The sequence below is a fragment of the Capsella rubella genome, unplaced genomic scaffold, assembly GCF_000375325.1.
Source record: "Capsella rubella cultivar Monte Gargano unplaced genomic scaffold, Caprub1_0 scaffold_1, whole genome shotgun sequence".
NCBI classification, from domain to species: Eukaryota; Viridiplantae; Streptophyta; class Magnoliopsida; order Brassicales; family Brassicaceae; genus Capsella; species Capsella rubella.
This window is the reverse complement of record NW_006238923.1, coordinates 4,163,123-4,180,769: the sequence shown is the minus strand read 5'-3', so window position 1 is coordinate 4,180,769 and position 17,647 is coordinate 4,163,123. Positions and strand designations below refer to the sequence as shown.

Below are 17,647 nucleotides of genomic sequence, written 5' to 3'. Positions count from 1 at the left end.
TGAAAACCTACATGAATATAATTACAAGAAAACTATCAAAACTAGCCTCAGAACTTGTTTAGCATATTATGTTTTCTTCAATTAGAAAATCACACTACAGATTTAACGCTACATGTGTCAATGTCATGCCCTACAAATTAAACGATCATAAACAAATTAACTTTTTCTAAATTATTAATGGCAGAAAAGCAAAACTATAGTTATCAGTTTGGAGGGATATCATGTATGTAATCCTACGAAATTAATTTGCAATTCGATTTACTCGATTTTTTTTTTTATTTACTCGAAATTTTATTGTATGCATACTAAACGGCGAGTTAATGATTTTTTGCCACAGGAGCGAGCTAGGAAAGATCTTAGTATAGACATCTGTCTCAAACTGTGATCGGGCCTGACGTCTCCATCAGTATTTAAAATTTTGCGTCCTTATTACTATTGTCTTCATGCAAAGGCAGTAACCAATACACATTTATATGGTTACCAATATATATATATATATATATCTATATATATATATATATATTATATTAATATAGTAGCTCGTTATAACATCAATATACAAACAAATGCCACCATATAACGAAATGTGTTTTGACAGCGGAAAAGGTATTAACCTACTGGTTAATAGTTATACACCAAGGAGTACATAACTACATATAGATATGTTGACGACTTAGTTACAGAATCTAACGTATTACGAAGTAAAGATGCGATATGACTTAACTAGTTATGATCACATATTCAAGATTGCCCATATCTTGATCGTATATAAAATCTAACTATAAACAAACGATTCTTTTCCGTGAATAAAGAATCTAGTGAAGGATATATATTGATGAGTAAGTAATAAGATCTCTTTTGGTCGTCAAATGGGACTAGGAAAGAAGGACCTAAAGAACAAACATGAAGGTGTGTTTTTGTTTTGTTTCGTCTTTTTGGGATAGTAGCAAGTAGTAACCACTTCAATAAAGTTGAAAGATTCCAGACCACGTATGGGTCTCTTTTTTTTTTTTTTTTTTTTTTTTTTTTTTTTTTTTTTTTTTTTTTTTTTTTTTGTAAACCAACATTTTTAATAAAGAAGCTCAAACTCCAGCCATGGAGGAGTAGTTACAGGAAAACAAACCAGCCTCAAAGTTCACATAATGAGGTACATAAACAAAGGGAAAACGTATGGGTCTCTAACCACATGCACTTCCAAGGAGAAAAAATCGTTTGTGTATATATATGATTGGCTACAAGATTATTACGTACATATATTAAGACTAATTATTATAAATCCGGTATCATTATACGGTACGTAAAACGTTATCCAACAACGGATTTTGGTCGTATATTTCACTTCATATATCTAATATTTTGGGTTTTAAGATAGTTTTTTTATGTACATTTATAACCTCAAAAATCAAAATCAAAGCAAACAAACGTAAAAAAGAACAAAGAAGACAAAATTAATATAAAGTACTAATTAATCTCAAGGACAAATTAATTATATATAAAATCTCTTGCGGTTGTAATTTAACGTGACGTTTAGGAGTTCAGCTTGCAATTGGCCGTCAATTGTTGAATAAATACAATAATACATATAGTGGATGTCATAATCGACGAGGAATGTTTTGTGACCAAGGCCATATATAGAGGCTATAGAAATTTTTTTTTTCTTTTTCCTGTTCAACTGTTTAATAAGATCAACTCAAATGAGCCTATTAAATAAGCCAATTCGGAGGAACATTGTTCTAATTTAGTTTCATGACTTTTTTCAAAAAAAATAAAAACATCAAACGGAAAGAAATAAAAATGAAGAACAATTATATATCATTTATTAGTGTTGATACAAATAATGATGTTACTATTAATCTCATCGTTATCTGAGTTAAAGGAACAGATACGATGCTAGTTCGTAGAGTCAGAAAAAAATGCTAGGGAAATATTGCTAGAGATCACTTTCACGATCGTTCTGTCACTTATTTTTAGCACTCCAATAACCAATTAATTAATCAAATATATACAGAAACTATTCATTTAAAAACAAAGGAACTTAATTACATTTTTGTGAGTTTGTGTCATAACAGTTTGCTGTCACGATGTCTTGCGTGTCATTTCAGACTTGGATGGTCCCTAAAGGAGCAATTATATAAATAAATTTCGGTGGATGCATATTGAGCCCGTGAACTCTCTTTGTTTTCTTCTTACTCTTAGTTCAATGAATAATATCTCCAAAATCATTTATAATGTGAATTATATATCGATTAAGCAAGATACAGTTTTAGAAGCAATCTCCATCTTTTTGTATTTTTGAATCATGAACTTCATGTCTCTCATGGATGTGCTAAATTCCAAAAACAAACTAGTGGGATATTGGAGCAATCTTTTTTTGCGTATGTACATTTTTTGTTAAGTTTTTGCAATGATTTCATTATTGCTAAACAGAGTTCAATCTTTAAGCAATGGCTTGTGATTTGTGAATTATATATTTTGAATATAATCATTTGTCGATAGCACAAGATTTCAGTGACTGTAGATATATAGGCTCAACACACTTGTGATAAACTAATAAATGTGTGTGAGTGTGTGTATAGATCATTTTCTCACATCTCCAATTAGATCTGTAATTATTGTGGTTTTGTATTTACTCAAATGAATTAGAACATATGAAAATGAAATCTATGGCAAATTTCCATGAAATTGCATGCTAAGGTGGGCTAGGCTCATATAACATTATTGCCTACAGATCGAGTAAAGGCCCAAACAATATAAAACCAACAACACCAAAGTGAATTCTATAAACGATTATCATCTTTTGTGTGCCTCTATCTGACAGGTACAACAATAACGCATTATATAGATTCTGACTGTGCGTTATATTTTATAGTCTTTGACTAATTCTACTGCAATCTTTTGTAAGTATGTCGCTTTAAAACGTTTCGACTAGTAGAGTTAACTTTAATTCGTCGACGTCTCTAAGATTATAGATTTAAAATCTTTTGGTAAATCATCAATATAATCATTGTTTGATTCATATTTAAAAACCAAGAATATCAGATCTTTTGCATTCAAGATTGCATCATTGACCTCTTTGAAATTCTCTTACGATTCTCTTGATGAATTGGGATAGAAACAAACGATTTTAGGAACATTGTTATCGTTCACAATTAATATGAAAATATTTCCAAATTTCCAAATAAAAATCACAATCTTATAGTACATCTTAAAAACTTTACATTGGTAGCAAACCTAAACGCTAAAGACAAGTATATACAGTTCTATGAAACAACTGAATAATGTTATATGTATTTTGAAAATGTTTATGTAAATATTTTGAAAAGGTTTATGTAATTATTATTTTGTTTGCTTGTACATATAACGCAACCGGAAACGGTTTCTAATCTTCCATGTTCTCGGTTATACTTTGAAGCTATATGTTATGAACGATCAAGCATGTAAACATCTGATTAAAAAAGTCCCAAACATCTGATTTCATTATAACAAACCAAATAAACGATGGAAATTACATATTTATATGAGATTATGATAAAGTAAATTAAAATAGCAGAAAACGATATAACTTATAAGACCAAATATAGGTCATCAATTAAAGCTTCTTCCTTCTTCTTCACTCCTCGGCCTTCTCGACGACAACTTCCTCAGCAGCCGCAACTTCAGTTGGTTTCTCCTCCGCCGCCTCAGTCTTCTCCTCCTCCACAACTGCTGTAGCCTCTGTCACCTCCTCCTTCTCTACTACTTCCTCTGCTTTCTTCTCCTCCTCCACAGCTGCGGGGGCTTCCGTGATCACCTCTGTCTTCACTTCTTCCTCCTCTGTTTTCTTCTCTGTTTCATCATCTTTCTTCTCTGCCTCTTCCACAACCACTTCTTTGCTCGTTTCCACGGCTGGTGCTTCCTTTTCTTCTTCTGCCACGGCGGTGACGGGTTCTTCAGGTTGTTGGGTCACCACTGGCTCCTCGACTGTCTTTGTTGGTACCTCAACGTTCTCTACGACTGCTGGAGTCACTTGTTCAACCTGTAAACCAAAACACACTCATTAAACACAAAAACTGTATGTCGTTTTTTATGATCAGCTTAAAATAATTTGATCGTTAAGCAAAAAAGAGTAATACAGAAAATTATGACGTACGGATATAAATTTATAATCTGAACTATAAAGTAACTAATATGTAAAGACAATACCTCAACGGTGGCCATCTCGAAATGAAAAAAAAAGCTTAAGAGGGAAATAAGAAGGGGAGAAGAAAGTGTAAGTGTATGTGAATGTGATGCTTTGGTGAGTGAAGAGAATTGATCAAGGGGAGAGTGGTATTTATAGTAGAAGCAAAATGATTTACAATAATGTTTGTTACAAAATATATATTAATTATTAGTTTCTTTTTTTTTGCTTGTCTACAATAAATGTCATTAAATAATATATCGAGATAATGAGTATTGCACATGAAAGAATCTTTTTTTTTCCTTATATAAAAAACAAATTGTACAATTATACACCTCATGCCACATAAACATAGAACATCATCACTTAACCATTACGTACCAAGTTGTAATTTAAAAAAAAAAAAATCAACTAAGAAATTTAAATTTATTTTATACCAAAAAAGAAAAATTTATCTGCAAAAGAACTTTTGGAGAAGTTCTTTTTTTTTTCCTCTTATTCTGCGACCTATATAGCCCGGTGAACGTTACAAGAAACATATCATGTAAATAACGTTGGAACTCCTATGAAACTGAACGTTAGAACTTCTCTTTTGTGAACGTTGACCTCTTTTAGAAATCCCATCAGTTAAAGCAAGTATTAAACGCCTGCATGCGTGGACCATCTTTTATTCTGTTGATCATCCAAAATCATGAGCAATGTTCTCCTATGACGTTCGAACTCTACGTACACCATTATCATACGGTTTAATAGCATGCCACGTAAGAAACAGGTATAAAGAACTATACTTGATGAATTAACTGTGTATATATATAATGATGTTCTTTTCAACATTTTGATCATGTTTAAGGAATTTAGATTGATTATTGTCTGAGAAAGATAATGCAATCTTTACTATTAGAGTCAATAAAATTTTTGACGATTCAAAAGTGTTTTCTATGAATAAAATAGATAAAAATCCTTCTAAAGAAATTATTTAGTACTACTAAATTGGTACTATATATATTTGACAAATGATGACGTGGCTAAAAGTTAACGCGGGCCCATGTGAGTGTGAGCCAGGTAGGATTCGTCGTGAATGTGGGACCCTTCCTTGTACATTAGTTTCCTTTTCCTTTTATATAAACAGGTATCTATATGCCTAACAAAAAAACAGAAATATAATATTAACTAATATTATTGTTAATATGTTAATTTTTTTTTTTTAAACATTGAAATTATATTCTTAAATTAATTACCTAATTTATATAATTAAATAGCAGAAAATAAAAATATACTTGCGATTAATTTCGACATTGTTGTCTCTCGCTAAGTATATAGTTTAAACATATTACATTTATATAAATTATATTCATCTTTTTACCTTAAATATTCAGTCAGTTAGAAAGATTGATTCGTTTATGTAAACATACTGATGTTGGTAAAATAAAAAACAAATTATGTGATTGATGTTTTTCTCTAATTAATTACTGTATATTTTATGTTCGTTACGTTGTTAATGGTGCCAACAAGCAGTAACCGATTAATTAGATTACATATTCTTAAATCCTTTCGATAATTTTCTAGGTTTTGAAACCTTAAAAACAACATGTATATACTAAGCCTGTTACCAAAAAAAAAAAAAAAACATGTATATACGTTTTAGTTGTGGAAATATATAGAGCAAATTGTGTGATTAGCTAGGAATTTGGTTTTTCAGTTTCGAAGAAAAAGTGAAGATACAGCCACAAGCCACGTACTCTCACAATCTGTAAAGAATGACCACAGCAGAAAAGCTGGTAAAAAGGGTTTGGACGGCTAAGATGACCCCATTTCAGTTGACCCCATTGATTGTATCCGAAACTAAACTTAAAAACACCAATAATGCATTAAGGGATGAACCATGAACGTTACAAAATTGGAAATTTTTTAGGTAGACACATAGGGAGAAACTGAGTAGATATATTAGGTATAGGTCAACACCGAGAGGGACATATCGCTCGGTTGGTAATATATATCTACAGTAGTACACTACAATCCTAACACAATAGTAATGCATCTATCAATCTATTTCTAAGTTCAGATTTTTTTTAATGGATACTGTTGTTCGAGCGTAATTGATAAATCTTTATGATGTAGATCTGAAACGAAAGTTGCAAATAATTCACTTTTAGTGTCCCAATTATGATAAAACGTCCCATGCCTTGAACATGTGTAACGTTAAAGCTGGACAAAGTGAAGGATATGTGTCTCTTGAATATATATTTTTCTCTAACGTCTGGATTTTCACACCGTTGATTCTGAAAAGAGGCTTTAAATCTGATGGTAGATGTTTATCTTAGAGGAAGGGAATCTCTTCGATCGTCGCCAGATTAGTTGGCACTTGTGACTTGACGGTGATGAACTTTTTCGAATTTTCATTTTTCTTATAGTAGGCAAATATATACAAGTGTCAATCTGAAATGGTTCGGATTTTGCTCGACCGATAGCCAAAAAAAAACTCAAAAATATAGTTTTATGCTATAACTGATGTCATTTTTTGTTGACAAAAAAAAAAAAAAAAAAAAACTGATGTCATTTTTTATGCTATATATTGTAGTAGCAACAAGATTGTGGTGGATGTCCAAGTTCATATACCATTAGACTTAGGGCTTGAGGCCTAACTAAATGGGCCAACAAATTATATCGAGCTATACGTGCATGCATGTACATATAGTTGTTAATTATATCGTACAAATTATTTTTAGGAAAAAGGAACTTAAATCCTGTGAACGGGAAGACTACAAGTCTTAATTAAGGATCATCACATGACTTTTTCTTCGAAATCCATATTTAAACATTCCTCAAACAAAAACAGTATCAACTCTTTCTCTTTCATTGTCTTAATTTTAGTTCTCTATATTTCTCTTCTTGTTACTTTCTTCTCATTCTTTTGACCAAAAACAAATCCTTTAATTAGGCTCTTTAATTTCCTCTTCTATTTTCTTTGCTGCCTTTTTGAAGTGTTTTTGGTTGTCTCCTCGTTAAACCCAGTTGCGCATAACCATCTCCAGGAAATCAAATCAAACTGTAGACGCTTTATAAGATCCGAATTCAATCAGAGAACGAATAGAGATCAAGAAAACAAAAAATGGGTTTCAAAGATGAGGAGAAGAAAGCTGAAGAGTATTCAGAAGAGCCAAAGGGACAAGGGCTAAGCAGGAAAAACAGCCATAGCTCTATGTGTCCAACAGATGATGATGAGGAAGAGGAAGACAAGAAACTTGAACTTGGTCCCATGATTGCTCTCAAAGAACAGCTCGAGAAAGACAAGGTTTAATTTGATCTCTCATAGCCTCCTGCTATCATCATTTCATACATTACAAAAACCTCGATTTTTGGCTATATATGTTTAGTACACATATGTTATATCTTTGCCTGTATAATAACGGGTGGATTTGGGTTTCAATATCTCCACGACAATCTAATCACTTCCCTACGATTAAAAATTTGTTTAGGATGATGAAAGCTTGAGGAGATGGAAGGAGCAACTTCTAGGCAGCGTGGATCTTGAGGAGGTCGGAGGTAAAAATCCGAGTATATCATAGCTATGGATCCTGTTTAGAGAATTTCTAATGATTGTAAAAACTGTAAATTCGTCCCATATTTTCATGCATTTCTTGCCTCCATTAATTTTTGAGTGAATTAACGTAAGATACGATTAGACCAAGTAACCACATTTCTTTAACAGATGAAGATGTGTCACTTTTTAGACTTAGGTATATAGATACGTGTAATTGTTTTGTCCCACAATGAATGTTGTGTTTTTGAAAGAAACTATATAGATATGTATGTAATGTTTTGATATTGAGTAAGAAATTGTGGAATGCAGAGACTCCGGATCCGGTGGTAAAGATATTGACATTAACAATTAGGTCACCGGACAGAGAAGACATGGTATTAAAGATCCCCGAAAATGGAAAACCAACATCGAAAGGACCATGGTTCACTCTCAAAGAAGGCTCGAAGTACACTCTCATATTTACTTTCCGTGTCACCAACAACATTGTGTCCGGCCTCCGGTACAGCAATACGGTTTGGAAAACCGGAATCAAAGGTATTAGTTTTTGTCATTTACACATTTGTTAACTACACAAGTTTGAGAAGCCTTTGTCTAAACAGTTTTAAATATCTCTTTGTGGAGAATAGTGTATAGTAGAAAGGAGATGCTAGGGACGTATAGTCCACAGGCGGAACCGTACGATCATGTCATGTTTGAGGAAACGGCTCCCTCTGGTTTGCTTGTTAGAGGCTCCTATTCCGTTAAATCTAAGGTACATAAGTTTTGTTTGTTTTTTTTTTTTTTTGTTAGGCGTAGTGTATCAAAACTCTGGTTTAGAATGGATTTATAATAAAGGTCTTATAACTTTTTTGCAGTTCGTGGATGATGATAATAAATGCTACTTGGAGAACAACTACACCTTCGACATTCGCAAGAACTGGGTGTGATCCATTATAATTTACTGGAAGAAGAGAACAAATTTATATATTATTAATCAAATTTTTTTTCAACTTATTATTTGCTCTTTAATTTAAATTCTTTCATAAGTTCATATTTGTTAAATATATATAGTTCTTCAATAATATATTTTTTAATGATTCGTCATCTCACTTGATATAGACAATTTGCTTGTTTGGCTTTCTGTAAGTTACTATTTTCAGATTATATTTTATTTTGCAAACTAGCTAGAGATCGATTGAATTTTTTACTTTGTTTTCATCAAGCATGAATATTATAACACATGATTTTTATTCGTTGTAAAAAGATTGAAGAAGGCATTTAAGGAAATTGTACACTTCAAGAACAATGAATGTCTCACTTAAATGCAACTTGGTGTACTGCACTATCAGACTCGTATTTTAACTCTTGTAGAAGTCACTCGAACCTAATCAACAGAAATATTTTCGAATAAAACCTCTATCAAATATTCAACTCTCTCACAAAACCAAAACCAAAATCCAACATGAAGAAGACCTACAAATTTCAAAGCCTCTTCTCTTCTCTCGTCTTCCTCATAATCCTCCTGCTATCCATTTCGAAAGTCACCGCCGCCGCCGGTTCCCGTGGTGTCTGCCGGCACCCGCCGTCACGAAACAGCTGCAAGACATGCATGGCGGAGCAAATGAAATACGTTTGTCCTAAGTGTGTGCCGGTGCTCCGATGCATGGCTCGTTGCCTTTGGGGTGGTGTGACTCAGAAGACATGCACCACTACGTGCGGATGCGACACCGCGGCCAAGCCCTCACTGCTCGAGTGTAAACGCTGCGTTTCTAGGTGTAAGTGTAGTTGCGCGGCTTAAGAACGAAAATTCGACTTTTAATCCTCTCTTTTATGTTTGGAAATAATAATGTATCAACTGCTGGATCTTTTGTATTTTAACTTCATATATGTTGAATGCTTCAATTCGTATAGTTCATATAAACATCACTAATCACATATTTATGTAAGTTTATCTCTTAATTTTTTTCTAACATACATTAAATTTATTAATTCTTAGCATTACTATGTAGTATGTACTATAGGCCTAAAATTGAGTTTGGACTTTGGAGACCGTAATTGTGTAATTCGTATATTATCCATGACAATAACTATATAAAAACTACGCGACGTTTCCATGAATGTAGTAAAGACGGCACGTATTCCAGTTTACATACATACAAAAACGGAGTAAAATAGAGAATCTAATCGTAGACCGCGACACACGCGATTAGTTTCTTTTACCGCCGTAGTTCATTCTCGGAGAAATCTCTGGAAACATCTGAAACCCAAGTACTGAGCACAGAACCTCTCCATTTCCTCACCGCCTTTCTCTCTACACATCTCCTCCTCCACCGCTTCTTCCCAATACAAAGGCCACGTGCCGCCGCCTTGCCCGGCGTCGACTCCTCCGAGATCGTTGTAATTCCACCATTGGATCTCGTCGTTTGTCTCCGAGATTGAATCGAGTATTTCCTGCATCCCCACGATCTTACGGCTCACTTTCCTCCGCGCTTCTCTGATCGACGGATCTAAACCTGGAACGGAGTCGAGTTTTAGGAGCAGAGTCATTAGAGTCTCGTTCATCCGAAGACGTTCCTTCTCATCGGTTCTAATGGCGTCGACCGTTTCTTGCCGTTGGATCATGCTCTGCACGCGATTCGCTTCTCGATTGACGGATGCGATTGTCTTGTATAGGTTTCGGATCCTGTAAGAGCGGTAGCCGAACTGGATCCTCGCTGCTGCGTCGGCGGGGGTGGAGTTAGTCTTGAAGGTGGCTTTCGCCGCCGGTGATGGAGTTTCGATCGGGACTTGTTTGGATGATGTAGCTGGAGGGGTATTTTGGTCATTATAAAAAGTGTGGTTAACGGTGGTGGTTCTTGTCGACGATGAGAATTTTTTCGCACTTCTCATTTTTTTCTTTCTTTTTTTTTTGGATATGGATGAGAATTTCTCTGACGGTGGTCGTTATTGACTCATATATTACTCGTGATAATGTTGAATAAAAATTTATAACTCACTCACTAGTGTAAGTAGTAAGAGTAAAGACCAAATTATTCAAAGTTTTTGTGACCGACCGTTGCTAAAGCTTTTTATGTAGAAAGTTAATAATATTCCGTTGTCTTTCTTTATAAAAGATTGAATAACATATTAAGATGATATTATTATTAATCCGATGATGGGGTTATCTACTTAATTATATTCCATTATTCATACCCCAAGTGCGTAATCGTGATTACAGAAATCTTTATTTTTCACCATTTTTCCTGCAAGGAAGGGAATTTTTTAAAAATTTGGTCTAAATAATACAATAATTCAGGGTTCTAAGGAAAATAATTATTAATGTGATAAAGGTATGTTTACCGGCGAGAGCAGATCAAGGGAGTGCAGGTACAATCTTCCCTGTGCAGGTTCCAAATCCGACATTGTAACCATCTCCCTACAACCGGTTTATTCATTGCCGTAATTTGATTAGCAAGCAAATTCATAATCATCTGGAATTGTTGGGACATAAAACAAAAACTAAACTTCTGTTAGTTAGCTGATACCTTGCATAAGCCTGATAAGGTCACTTCGTCACCGTCTTGGAGAAATGTCTGAGTTGATCCGTTGAGTGATAGAGGTTTCTGTCCATTCCAAGTTAACTCAAGTAGGCACCCATATGAATCTGGCTCCTACGTTAAGAATCAAGAAACACATATCCTTCTTGTTATTTTTAGCCATCACATCCTTAAGCAGAGAAGTGAGTAGGTTTGAAAGAGTTTACAGGTCCGCTTATAGTTCCCGTTCCAAGGAGATCACCAGGCCTCAAATTGCAACCATTAACTGTATGATGTGCTAGCTGCTGCGTGATAGTCCAGTATCTGTCAACATAAGTTTAAATGAGTTAGAATCATACTGATTAATTATAGAGGGACTGGGTAAGAGGAACTCACAAGTTTTGGAAGTTGCTCTTTGTTATTACACATAAATCATCTTTGCCAGAAGGTTTTAGTTGAACCTATAAGCAGAGAAACAAATCATGTTTATTTTTGATTTAATCCACCATAAGCTAGTTGATACTTGATAGTGAAAACAAATTAAACTCTACGGGTAAATATTGAATGCTACCTCCAAAGAGATGTCATAATTTACAGATTCTTTCTCAGCCAGATATGGCAATGGAGGTGGATCCTGCAAAAAGCATATGTTAGATTAGAGAATCAATGATTGCATTGCACCAAGAAGAATGTGATGCCTAAGTACCAACCTGCTTGGGAGCTTGACAACCGAAAGGCTCAAGCGCATCTAAGGTAACAATCCAAGGGGATACAGTAGTCCCTACAACACAACAAATCAACATTCACTGAAGTTCCTTCCTCAAATACTCCAATTAGAGTAAACGAAATTGAAGTTTTGAAGCCCAATATCAAGCTTGGATACTAATTTCTCACCAAAACTCTTCCCTAGGAAAGGCCCAAGAGGCACATACTCCCACGCCTGAATATCCCTAGCTATAACAAGTTAACAACAAGCATTTCATAAAACCGGTCATGCACGGTCAACTTAAATGGATGACTCAGCAAATACTATGATCAAGTAAGTACCACTCCAGTCATTCATCAGCACTAGACCAAATATATGATCGGCTGCATTATTGACGTCAATAGGCTTTCCCAATTCGTTTCCTGGACCAACCACAGCAGCCTGAATATCATGTGACAAAAGAGAGATTTGCTTAAGTAACACAAACTAGCATCAATTGAATCATTCTTAAGAGAATCCACATAACTGAGGCATCAGATGCTTACCATTTCAAGCTCAAAATCAAGTTTCTGAGATGGTCCAAAATATGGGACAGAATTTCCTTGTGGATGGCCCTGACCTCTTGAAGATTACAAAACAAGTTAATATAAAACTGGAATTAGCATTTCAGTATTGAGTTTTCCAAATCAGTTTCAATATATTCTCACAAATTAAGAACAACTATTTTTATTGTCAAAGCATAAAACCTTGCATGATGCATGACTTTAGATATGACATGTGAATCCTTAACAACCATTCTCAGTATAAAAACCAAAAAACAGATAATAAACACACAATTGCCTAACCTTGGTCGAATAATGTCGGTCCCAGAGATGACAATCGATGATGCCCTTCCATGATATGCGATGGGAAGACGAAACCTGAAAAACATGGTAATGTCATGTAAAATTTGCAAAGTCAGCCTTTCCTAATCTTGACCATTTCATGAAGAAAACTCTCAGCTCAAAAGTAATATAAACGCACCAATTTGGGTTCATTGCATTTTGAGGTCCACGAAACATAAGTCCGCAGTTCTTTGCATGATGCATAGATGCAAAGAAGTCTGTATAGTCCCCAATCACCATAGGAACAATCATTTCTACTTTATTCTGCAAATCCTCACCAAACAAAGACATCATTAGTAAAATAGCTTCAAACAATCTCATCTAGCCTGTTGCAGAAACAAATTTTTTTCTGTACTAACCATCTCATAGAATGACTTTCTCCTCAAAACATCATTATCTCGTAAGATGGGTTCATTAGCTGCATCAAAAACATACAAAAACCCAAACCTTAAAAAGCCAAATAACAAACCACGCATAATTTACACGAATCAATATGATCAAACAGAGCTTACATGATAAAATTCTTTGAAGCGTAGAACGCGCTTCCTTCCACGCAGGCCGTCCCATGGCCAAGAACTTATTCAAATTAGGCTGTAAACAGAGCCACAGAAACTTAAAACATTAACAAACAAAGAGATTGACTAGAACATGAACAGAACCTCATCCTTATAAAGAAATAGCTTAGTGTAAGCACAAAACTATAACCATCAGATCATAAAAGAAGGGAAATATCACATCAGACCCATCAATCATGGTTGGCAAAAGTTCAGAACCGTGATCAGAAAACTCAAAGTGTACCAACTGAAGCAACGAGAAATTTAGAAGAACATCAGAATTTTCCGAGCTAAACGAAATTGGCTAAATACAGTGAATAATTGGTCGGTGACGCAATCCAGAGCTACTCACCAATTTTAACGGTGGAGTAAACTAGAGAAAGTATATGATTCAAATACCAAATTTGAAACCATCCACGGATACGTTCCCAGGTAACTACTACATAGTAATCCGAGTTAATAGGAATCGAGAAAAACGAACCTGAAGGAAGCAATCAGCGTCCTTGAGCATCGGACCATCAAAAAGCCCAGCTTCGGAGATCGCGGAGAGGTCCAGTACCAAATCGCCAATAGCGACGGCAGGGCGAGGAGTGGAGTTCGATTCCGGCTTGAAGACACCATAAGGGAGATTCTGGATAGGGAAGTGCGACTCTGGGCCAACATCGATAAAGGACTTCAGCAACGCCATGAAGACACTAGAATGCGACGATGTATGACTCTCCGGCGAAGTTTCCCAAGCTAATTCCCAAATTCCAGTAGCTTATAGAAAGAGAGGACAGTTGTTTCGAAGTGGTAGGTAGCGTATAGATTTTTTTTTAAGCTGCCGTTCTTGAGATGAACACTGAGAAGTTGACGTCATATTTACATTTTTTACTAAATTAAAACTGAATTTTTAATTTTGAGGTACAAAGAAACTGTTAAATGAGTGTGTATTTATTATTTTTATTATTTATACAGAACATTTTTTAATGACATTAATAACAAATACAGATACGATAGATAAAACTGAAACTATATACTCCATTGCTGCTAAATGCAGCTCTGTGTTAGGGGAAAAAAGATAACAAAATATCCAGAAGAAATAGAAAGAAAAATAACTCGAATGTATTTTTTAGAAAAAATCAACCAAACACACAACTTTAAAAGTCTCGCAGCCAAAAGAATATAATTGTGAGTAGTCGTTAATGCATTTTTTTTTTTTGTTCTCAATGGTTTTGAAACTAGTAGTAAGACGGAGGAGGAGGAGAAGACGCATCATACGAGACACTTGGAATAGGTGGAAGAGACGTGTCGGAGTATGATGGAGTAGACGGTGGGGGTGATGATGAGTATGAATATTCAGGAGTTGGTTCGTAACTCGGTGATGCTTGTGGTGGATGGCCTTCTTTACATCCCTTTGTTGGCGGCGGTGACTGGTTTGGCCAATAGTAGTACTCAGTCGGTGGTGGGGGACTTGGTGTTTCCGACGGATAGTATACCGGTGATGGTGGTGGTGGACTTGGTGTCTCCGACGGATAATATACTGGTGATGGTGGCGGAGGACTTGGTGTCTCCGACGGATAGTATACTGGTGATGGTGGTGGAGGACTTGGTGTTTCCGACGGATAGTATACTGGTGATGGTGGTGGAGGACTGTAGTTTGTTACTGGTGGATAGTATACCGGCGACGGTGGTGGCGGGCTTTGTGCTACTGGTGGGTAGTATACCGGCGATGGTGGTGGCGGGCTTTGAGTCACGGGTGCGTAGTATACAACAGGCGGTGGCGGAGACGATTCAGGACACGGCGGAGGTGGACTTGGAGGAGGCGGGGGTGGAGATGAATATACGTAAGGCGGAGGCGGAGATGAGTATACGTACGGTGGAGGAGGAGATGGTGATGGCGGAGGCGGAGATGAGTATACGTACGGTGGAGGAGGAGATGAGTATACGTAAGGTGGTGGAGGAGATGAGTACACATAAGGTGGCGGAGGAGATGAGTATACGTAAGGCGGTGGTGGAGGGTTAGCTCTAACGGTAGGCGACATTTTGGAATATGGAGGCGGTGGTGGAGAGTATGCTCTGACGGTAGGCGACATCTTGGACGACGGTGGTGGCGGAGGAGAGTATGCTCTGACGGTAGGCGACATCTTGGATGACGGTGGTGGAGGGGATGAGTACACGTAAACCGGGGGAGGAAGTGTCCGGAACTGTGGTGCCATCTTGAACGTTGGTGGTGGTGGAGAGAAGATGTTATAACATCCAAACTTACTGCAATCAACAGGACGAGCAAGCAGAGATGAGCATTGCTTAGCCGATCTTTGCCGAGCCAAACCGGTGATGCAGTTCATGGAGCCGTTCACTACAGCGTCGACTAACGAAGTAGCTGCACATAGAGGAGGACGACCGGTGAAGAAGTTGGAAGAGAAAGTGAAGTTCTCAAGGTTAGAAAGCTGGCAGATACTTGGAGGAATGATTCCTGTGAAGCCATTGTTAGCCACGTGAAGCTCTTCTAAGCTCTTCATGTTGCCGACGCTAGATGGTAACGGACCTTGTAGATTGTTTGAGCTGATGTCAAAAACTGTCACTTTCTTGAGGTTTCCGATTTGGGGAGGTAAGCAACCGGTTAAGTTGTCGTTGGAGAGGATAAGCTCGTTGAGTGTCTTCCCCATTTGACCAATACTTCCAGGGATACATCCTCCGAGATTGTTGTCCGCAAGAACCAAAGCGGAAACAGGGGAATTCCCCATGTTCGAGGGAATCCCAAACCGGAACCTGTTGTGGTTCAAGAATATAGCGTCAAGCTCTCTGTCGAAGAGCTTTGACGGGATCTTGCCTTCAAACTCGTTGTAGCGGAGATCCAAGAACTTAAGGGAAGGCAAAGAGAGGACAACCTTAGGGAACTTACCGACGAATCGGTTGTTGCTAAGATCAAGCTCGTAGAGAAGCTTCATACGCTTAAACGTGAGAGGGACTTCGCCGCAGAAACGGTTTGAGTTAAGATGGAACAGAGCGAGATCGGTAAGGAGACCAAGCTCGGAAGCCAAGTAACCAGCCATGTCAGCGTGGTTGAGGTCAATGCCTGCAACAACTCTGGTTTTAGGGTATGAAGGAGAAGGGGCACAGTAGATTCCATTGTAGGAGCAAACGTCAGAGCCATTCCAGTTAGCTGTGAAGTTGAAAGGATCAGAGAAGATTGCTTGTTTCCATGACTGGAGAGCAATGTAGGCTTCACGTAGGTTCGAGTTCTCGAACTTGAGACGCTTGTCTACTTTGATATGACTGCCCAAGCCGCTTTCATCGTCGTCGTCTGCTTTGATCTGTGATAAACAAAGGGAGGAGAACAACAGGAAGAGGAAGAAGAAGGAACGGATAGGAGGGAACAACATTGCTTATGGGTCAAGAAACCCAATTTTGCTAATTATGAACATCTAATATCTCTATGTGCTTCATCTTTATAAAACAGTTTAGAAATTCAAAAAGTCGTATCACTTTCTCTCTCCAGTTTTCCTTACTTTTTTCTTAAATCTGAATTTGTCAATTGGTGACATGTTTACACGTTGAGGGAAACGTAGAGAAGACCAAAAGAGCTGACCTTTGCGCGGAGATGAAATTAACCATCGTCACTGAGTTTCTCAGACTTGGATGCACGTTCCTAAAGATTCTTTGCTGTTGTATAATATAATAATCAGCCGTCAACGTTAAATCATATAAAAGATGGAGTGGTGTATGTTTCAAAATATAGAGTTATGTATGTTGATAACTCAAAATGACAGCACTGCACGATCTATGGAATTAGAAGCGGTCAAAGAAAGACAAACCTGGACGCACGACCAAATGGGAACAAAACTTGGACGCATGTCTGTCACAAAACGTGTATATAACCATTCCTTAGATCTTTCAATCCAATGAATAAGAGTTGTTCATCAGTTATGCCAAGTCTTCCTAAAGGTGAGTTGCTAACATAAAACCGCATGGTCCATATCTTTTTTTTGGCTTGTAGAATAATTTGAAGTATCATGTATATATGGTGATCATAAACTATTTGATTTCATTCTTTATAGTGTCTTAAAAGCCACGTAGATATATACCTATGACCAAGAAATCTCAAAGTGGTACTTAAAAATAGGTGACCCCCTGGGTAAAAGTTCACCGAAGCGAAATCACAGAAAAAGTTGTGCATTCGCCTGATCAAAGAAAAATTTAAAGACAATCAAAAGATACATTATGTGGTTATATTCGACATATATAAATTGAGCTAAATACCTCACATTTAAGCAATGTGTGGGTAGTTAAATAAGCAAATCTGACAATTGTACATCATGTGATATTG

General features: G+C 36.5%; 6 protein-coding genes across 6 annotated transcripts; 2 read left to right on the top strand and 4 right to left on the bottom strand.

Annotated features, from left to right (window-relative positions):
• Positions 1 to 3,449: 3,449 nt before the first annotated feature.
• LOC111828738 (neuromodulin) lies at positions 3,450 to 4,300 on the bottom strand. The gene is made up of 2 exons (XM_023777381.1): positions 4,183 to 4,300; positions 3,450 to 4,015 (listed from the first exon to the last, which is right to left on the bottom strand). The coding sequence occupies exons 1-2, from the start codon at positions 4,195 to 4,197 to the stop codon at positions 3,611 to 3,613; spliced, it is 420 nt and encodes a 139-aa protein (XP_023633149.1). The 5' UTR covers positions 4,198 to 4,300; the 3' UTR covers positions 3,450 to 3,610.
• A 2,744-nt stretch (positions 4,301 to 7,044) lies between these two features.
• On the top strand, positions 7,045 to 8,857 carry LOC17899410 (rho GDP-dissociation inhibitor 1). The gene is made up of 5 exons (XM_006304744.2): positions 7,045 to 7,451; positions 7,636 to 7,702; positions 8,010 to 8,234; positions 8,327 to 8,451; positions 8,555 to 8,857. The coding sequence occupies exons 1-5, from the start codon at positions 7,269 to 7,271 to the stop codon at positions 8,624 to 8,626; spliced, it is 672 nt and encodes a 223-aa protein (XP_006304806.1). The 5' UTR covers positions 7,045 to 7,268; the 3' UTR covers positions 8,627 to 8,857.
• A 222-nt stretch (positions 8,858 to 9,079) lies between these two features.
• LOC17900205 lies at positions 9,080 to 9,592 on the top strand. The gene has a single exon (XM_006303443.2). The coding sequence runs from the start codon at positions 9,142 to 9,144 to the stop codon at positions 9,475 to 9,477; it is 336 nt and encodes a 111-aa protein (XP_006303505.1). The 5' UTR covers positions 9,080 to 9,141; the 3' UTR covers positions 9,478 to 9,592.
• Positions 9,593 to 9,726: 134 nt separating this feature from the next.
• Positions 9,727 to 10,591, bottom strand: LOC17900024 (BAG family molecular chaperone regulator 5, mitochondrial). The gene has a single exon (XM_006303751.2). The coding sequence runs from the start codon at positions 10,566 to 10,568 to the stop codon at positions 9,909 to 9,911; it is 660 nt and encodes a 219-aa protein (XP_006303813.1). The 5' UTR covers positions 10,569 to 10,591; the 3' UTR covers positions 9,727 to 9,908.
• Positions 10,592 to 10,734: 143 nt separating this feature from the next.
• On the bottom strand, positions 10,735 to 14,126 carry LOC17896683 (fumarylacetoacetase). The gene is made up of 15 exons (XM_006307557.2): positions 13,820 to 14,126; positions 13,297 to 13,375; positions 13,144 to 13,202; positions 12,924 to 13,048; positions 12,746 to 12,820; positions 12,446 to 12,521; positions 12,242 to 12,341; positions 12,089 to 12,148; positions 11,905 to 11,975; positions 11,766 to 11,828; positions 11,591 to 11,655; positions 11,422 to 11,518; positions 11,204 to 11,329; positions 11,019 to 11,094; positions 10,735 to 10,921 (listed from the first exon to the last, which is right to left on the bottom strand). The coding sequence occupies exons 1-14, from the start codon at positions 14,024 to 14,026 to the stop codon at positions 11,032 to 11,034; spliced, it is 1,266 nt and encodes a 421-aa protein (XP_006307619.1). The 5' UTR covers positions 14,027 to 14,126; the 3' UTR covers positions 10,735 to 10,921; positions 11,019 to 11,031.
• Positions 14,127 to 14,334: 208 nt separating this feature from the next.
• Positions 14,335 to 16,703, bottom strand: LOC17900487 (leucine-rich repeat extensin-like protein 1). The gene has a single exon (XM_006304408.2). It carries the CDS (start codon positions 16,701 to 16,703, stop codon positions 14,559 to 14,561), a length of 2,145 nt encoding a protein of 714 aa, XP_006304470.1. The 3' UTR covers positions 14,335 to 14,558.
• Between the last annotated feature and the right edge of the window lie 944 nt (positions 16,704 to 17,647).

What these genes read in the sequence shown, in the direction of transcription:
- LOC17899410 (XM_006304744.2), top strand. Translation starts at nt 7,269, where the DNA reads ATGGGTTTCAAAGATGAGGAGAAGAAAGCTGAAGAGTATTCAGAAGAG. An exon ending in GGATCTTGAGGAGGTCGGAG is followed by an intron (nt 7,703 to 8,009) that starts GTAAAAATCCGA and finishes TGTGGAATGCAG; the next exon opens with AGACTCCGGATCCGGTGGTA. An exon ending in CCTATTCCGTTAAATCTAAG is followed by an intron (nt 8,452 to 8,554) that starts GTACATAAGTTT and finishes ACTTTTTTGCAG; the next exon opens with TTCGTGGATGATGATAATAA.
- LOC17900487 (XM_006304408.2), bottom strand. Translation starts at nt 16,703, where the DNA reads ATGTTGTTCCCTCCTATCCGTTCCTTCTTCTTCCTCTTCCTGTTGTTC.
- LOC17900205 (XM_006303443.2), top strand. Translation starts at nt 9,142, where the DNA reads ATGAAGAAGACCTACAAATTTCAAAGCCTCTTCTCTTCTCTCGTCTTC.
- LOC17896683 (XM_006307557.2), bottom strand. Translation starts at nt 14,026, where the DNA reads ATGGCGTTGCTGAAGTCCTTTATCGATGTTGGCCCAGAGTCGCACTTC. An exon ending in ATTATGACATCTCTTTGGAG is followed by an intron (nt 11,656 to 11,765) that starts GTAGCATTCAAT and finishes CTCTGCTTATAG; the next exon opens with GTTCAACTAAAACCTTCTGG. An exon ending in CCTTATCAGGCTTATGCAAG is followed by an intron (nt 11,095 to 11,203) that starts GTATCAGCTAAC and finishes AACCGGTTGTAG; the next exon opens with GGAGATGGTTACAATGTCGG.
- LOC17900024 (XM_006303751.2), bottom strand. Translation starts at nt 10,568, where the DNA reads ATGAGAAGTGCGAAAAAATTCTCATCGTCGACAAGAACCACCACCGTT.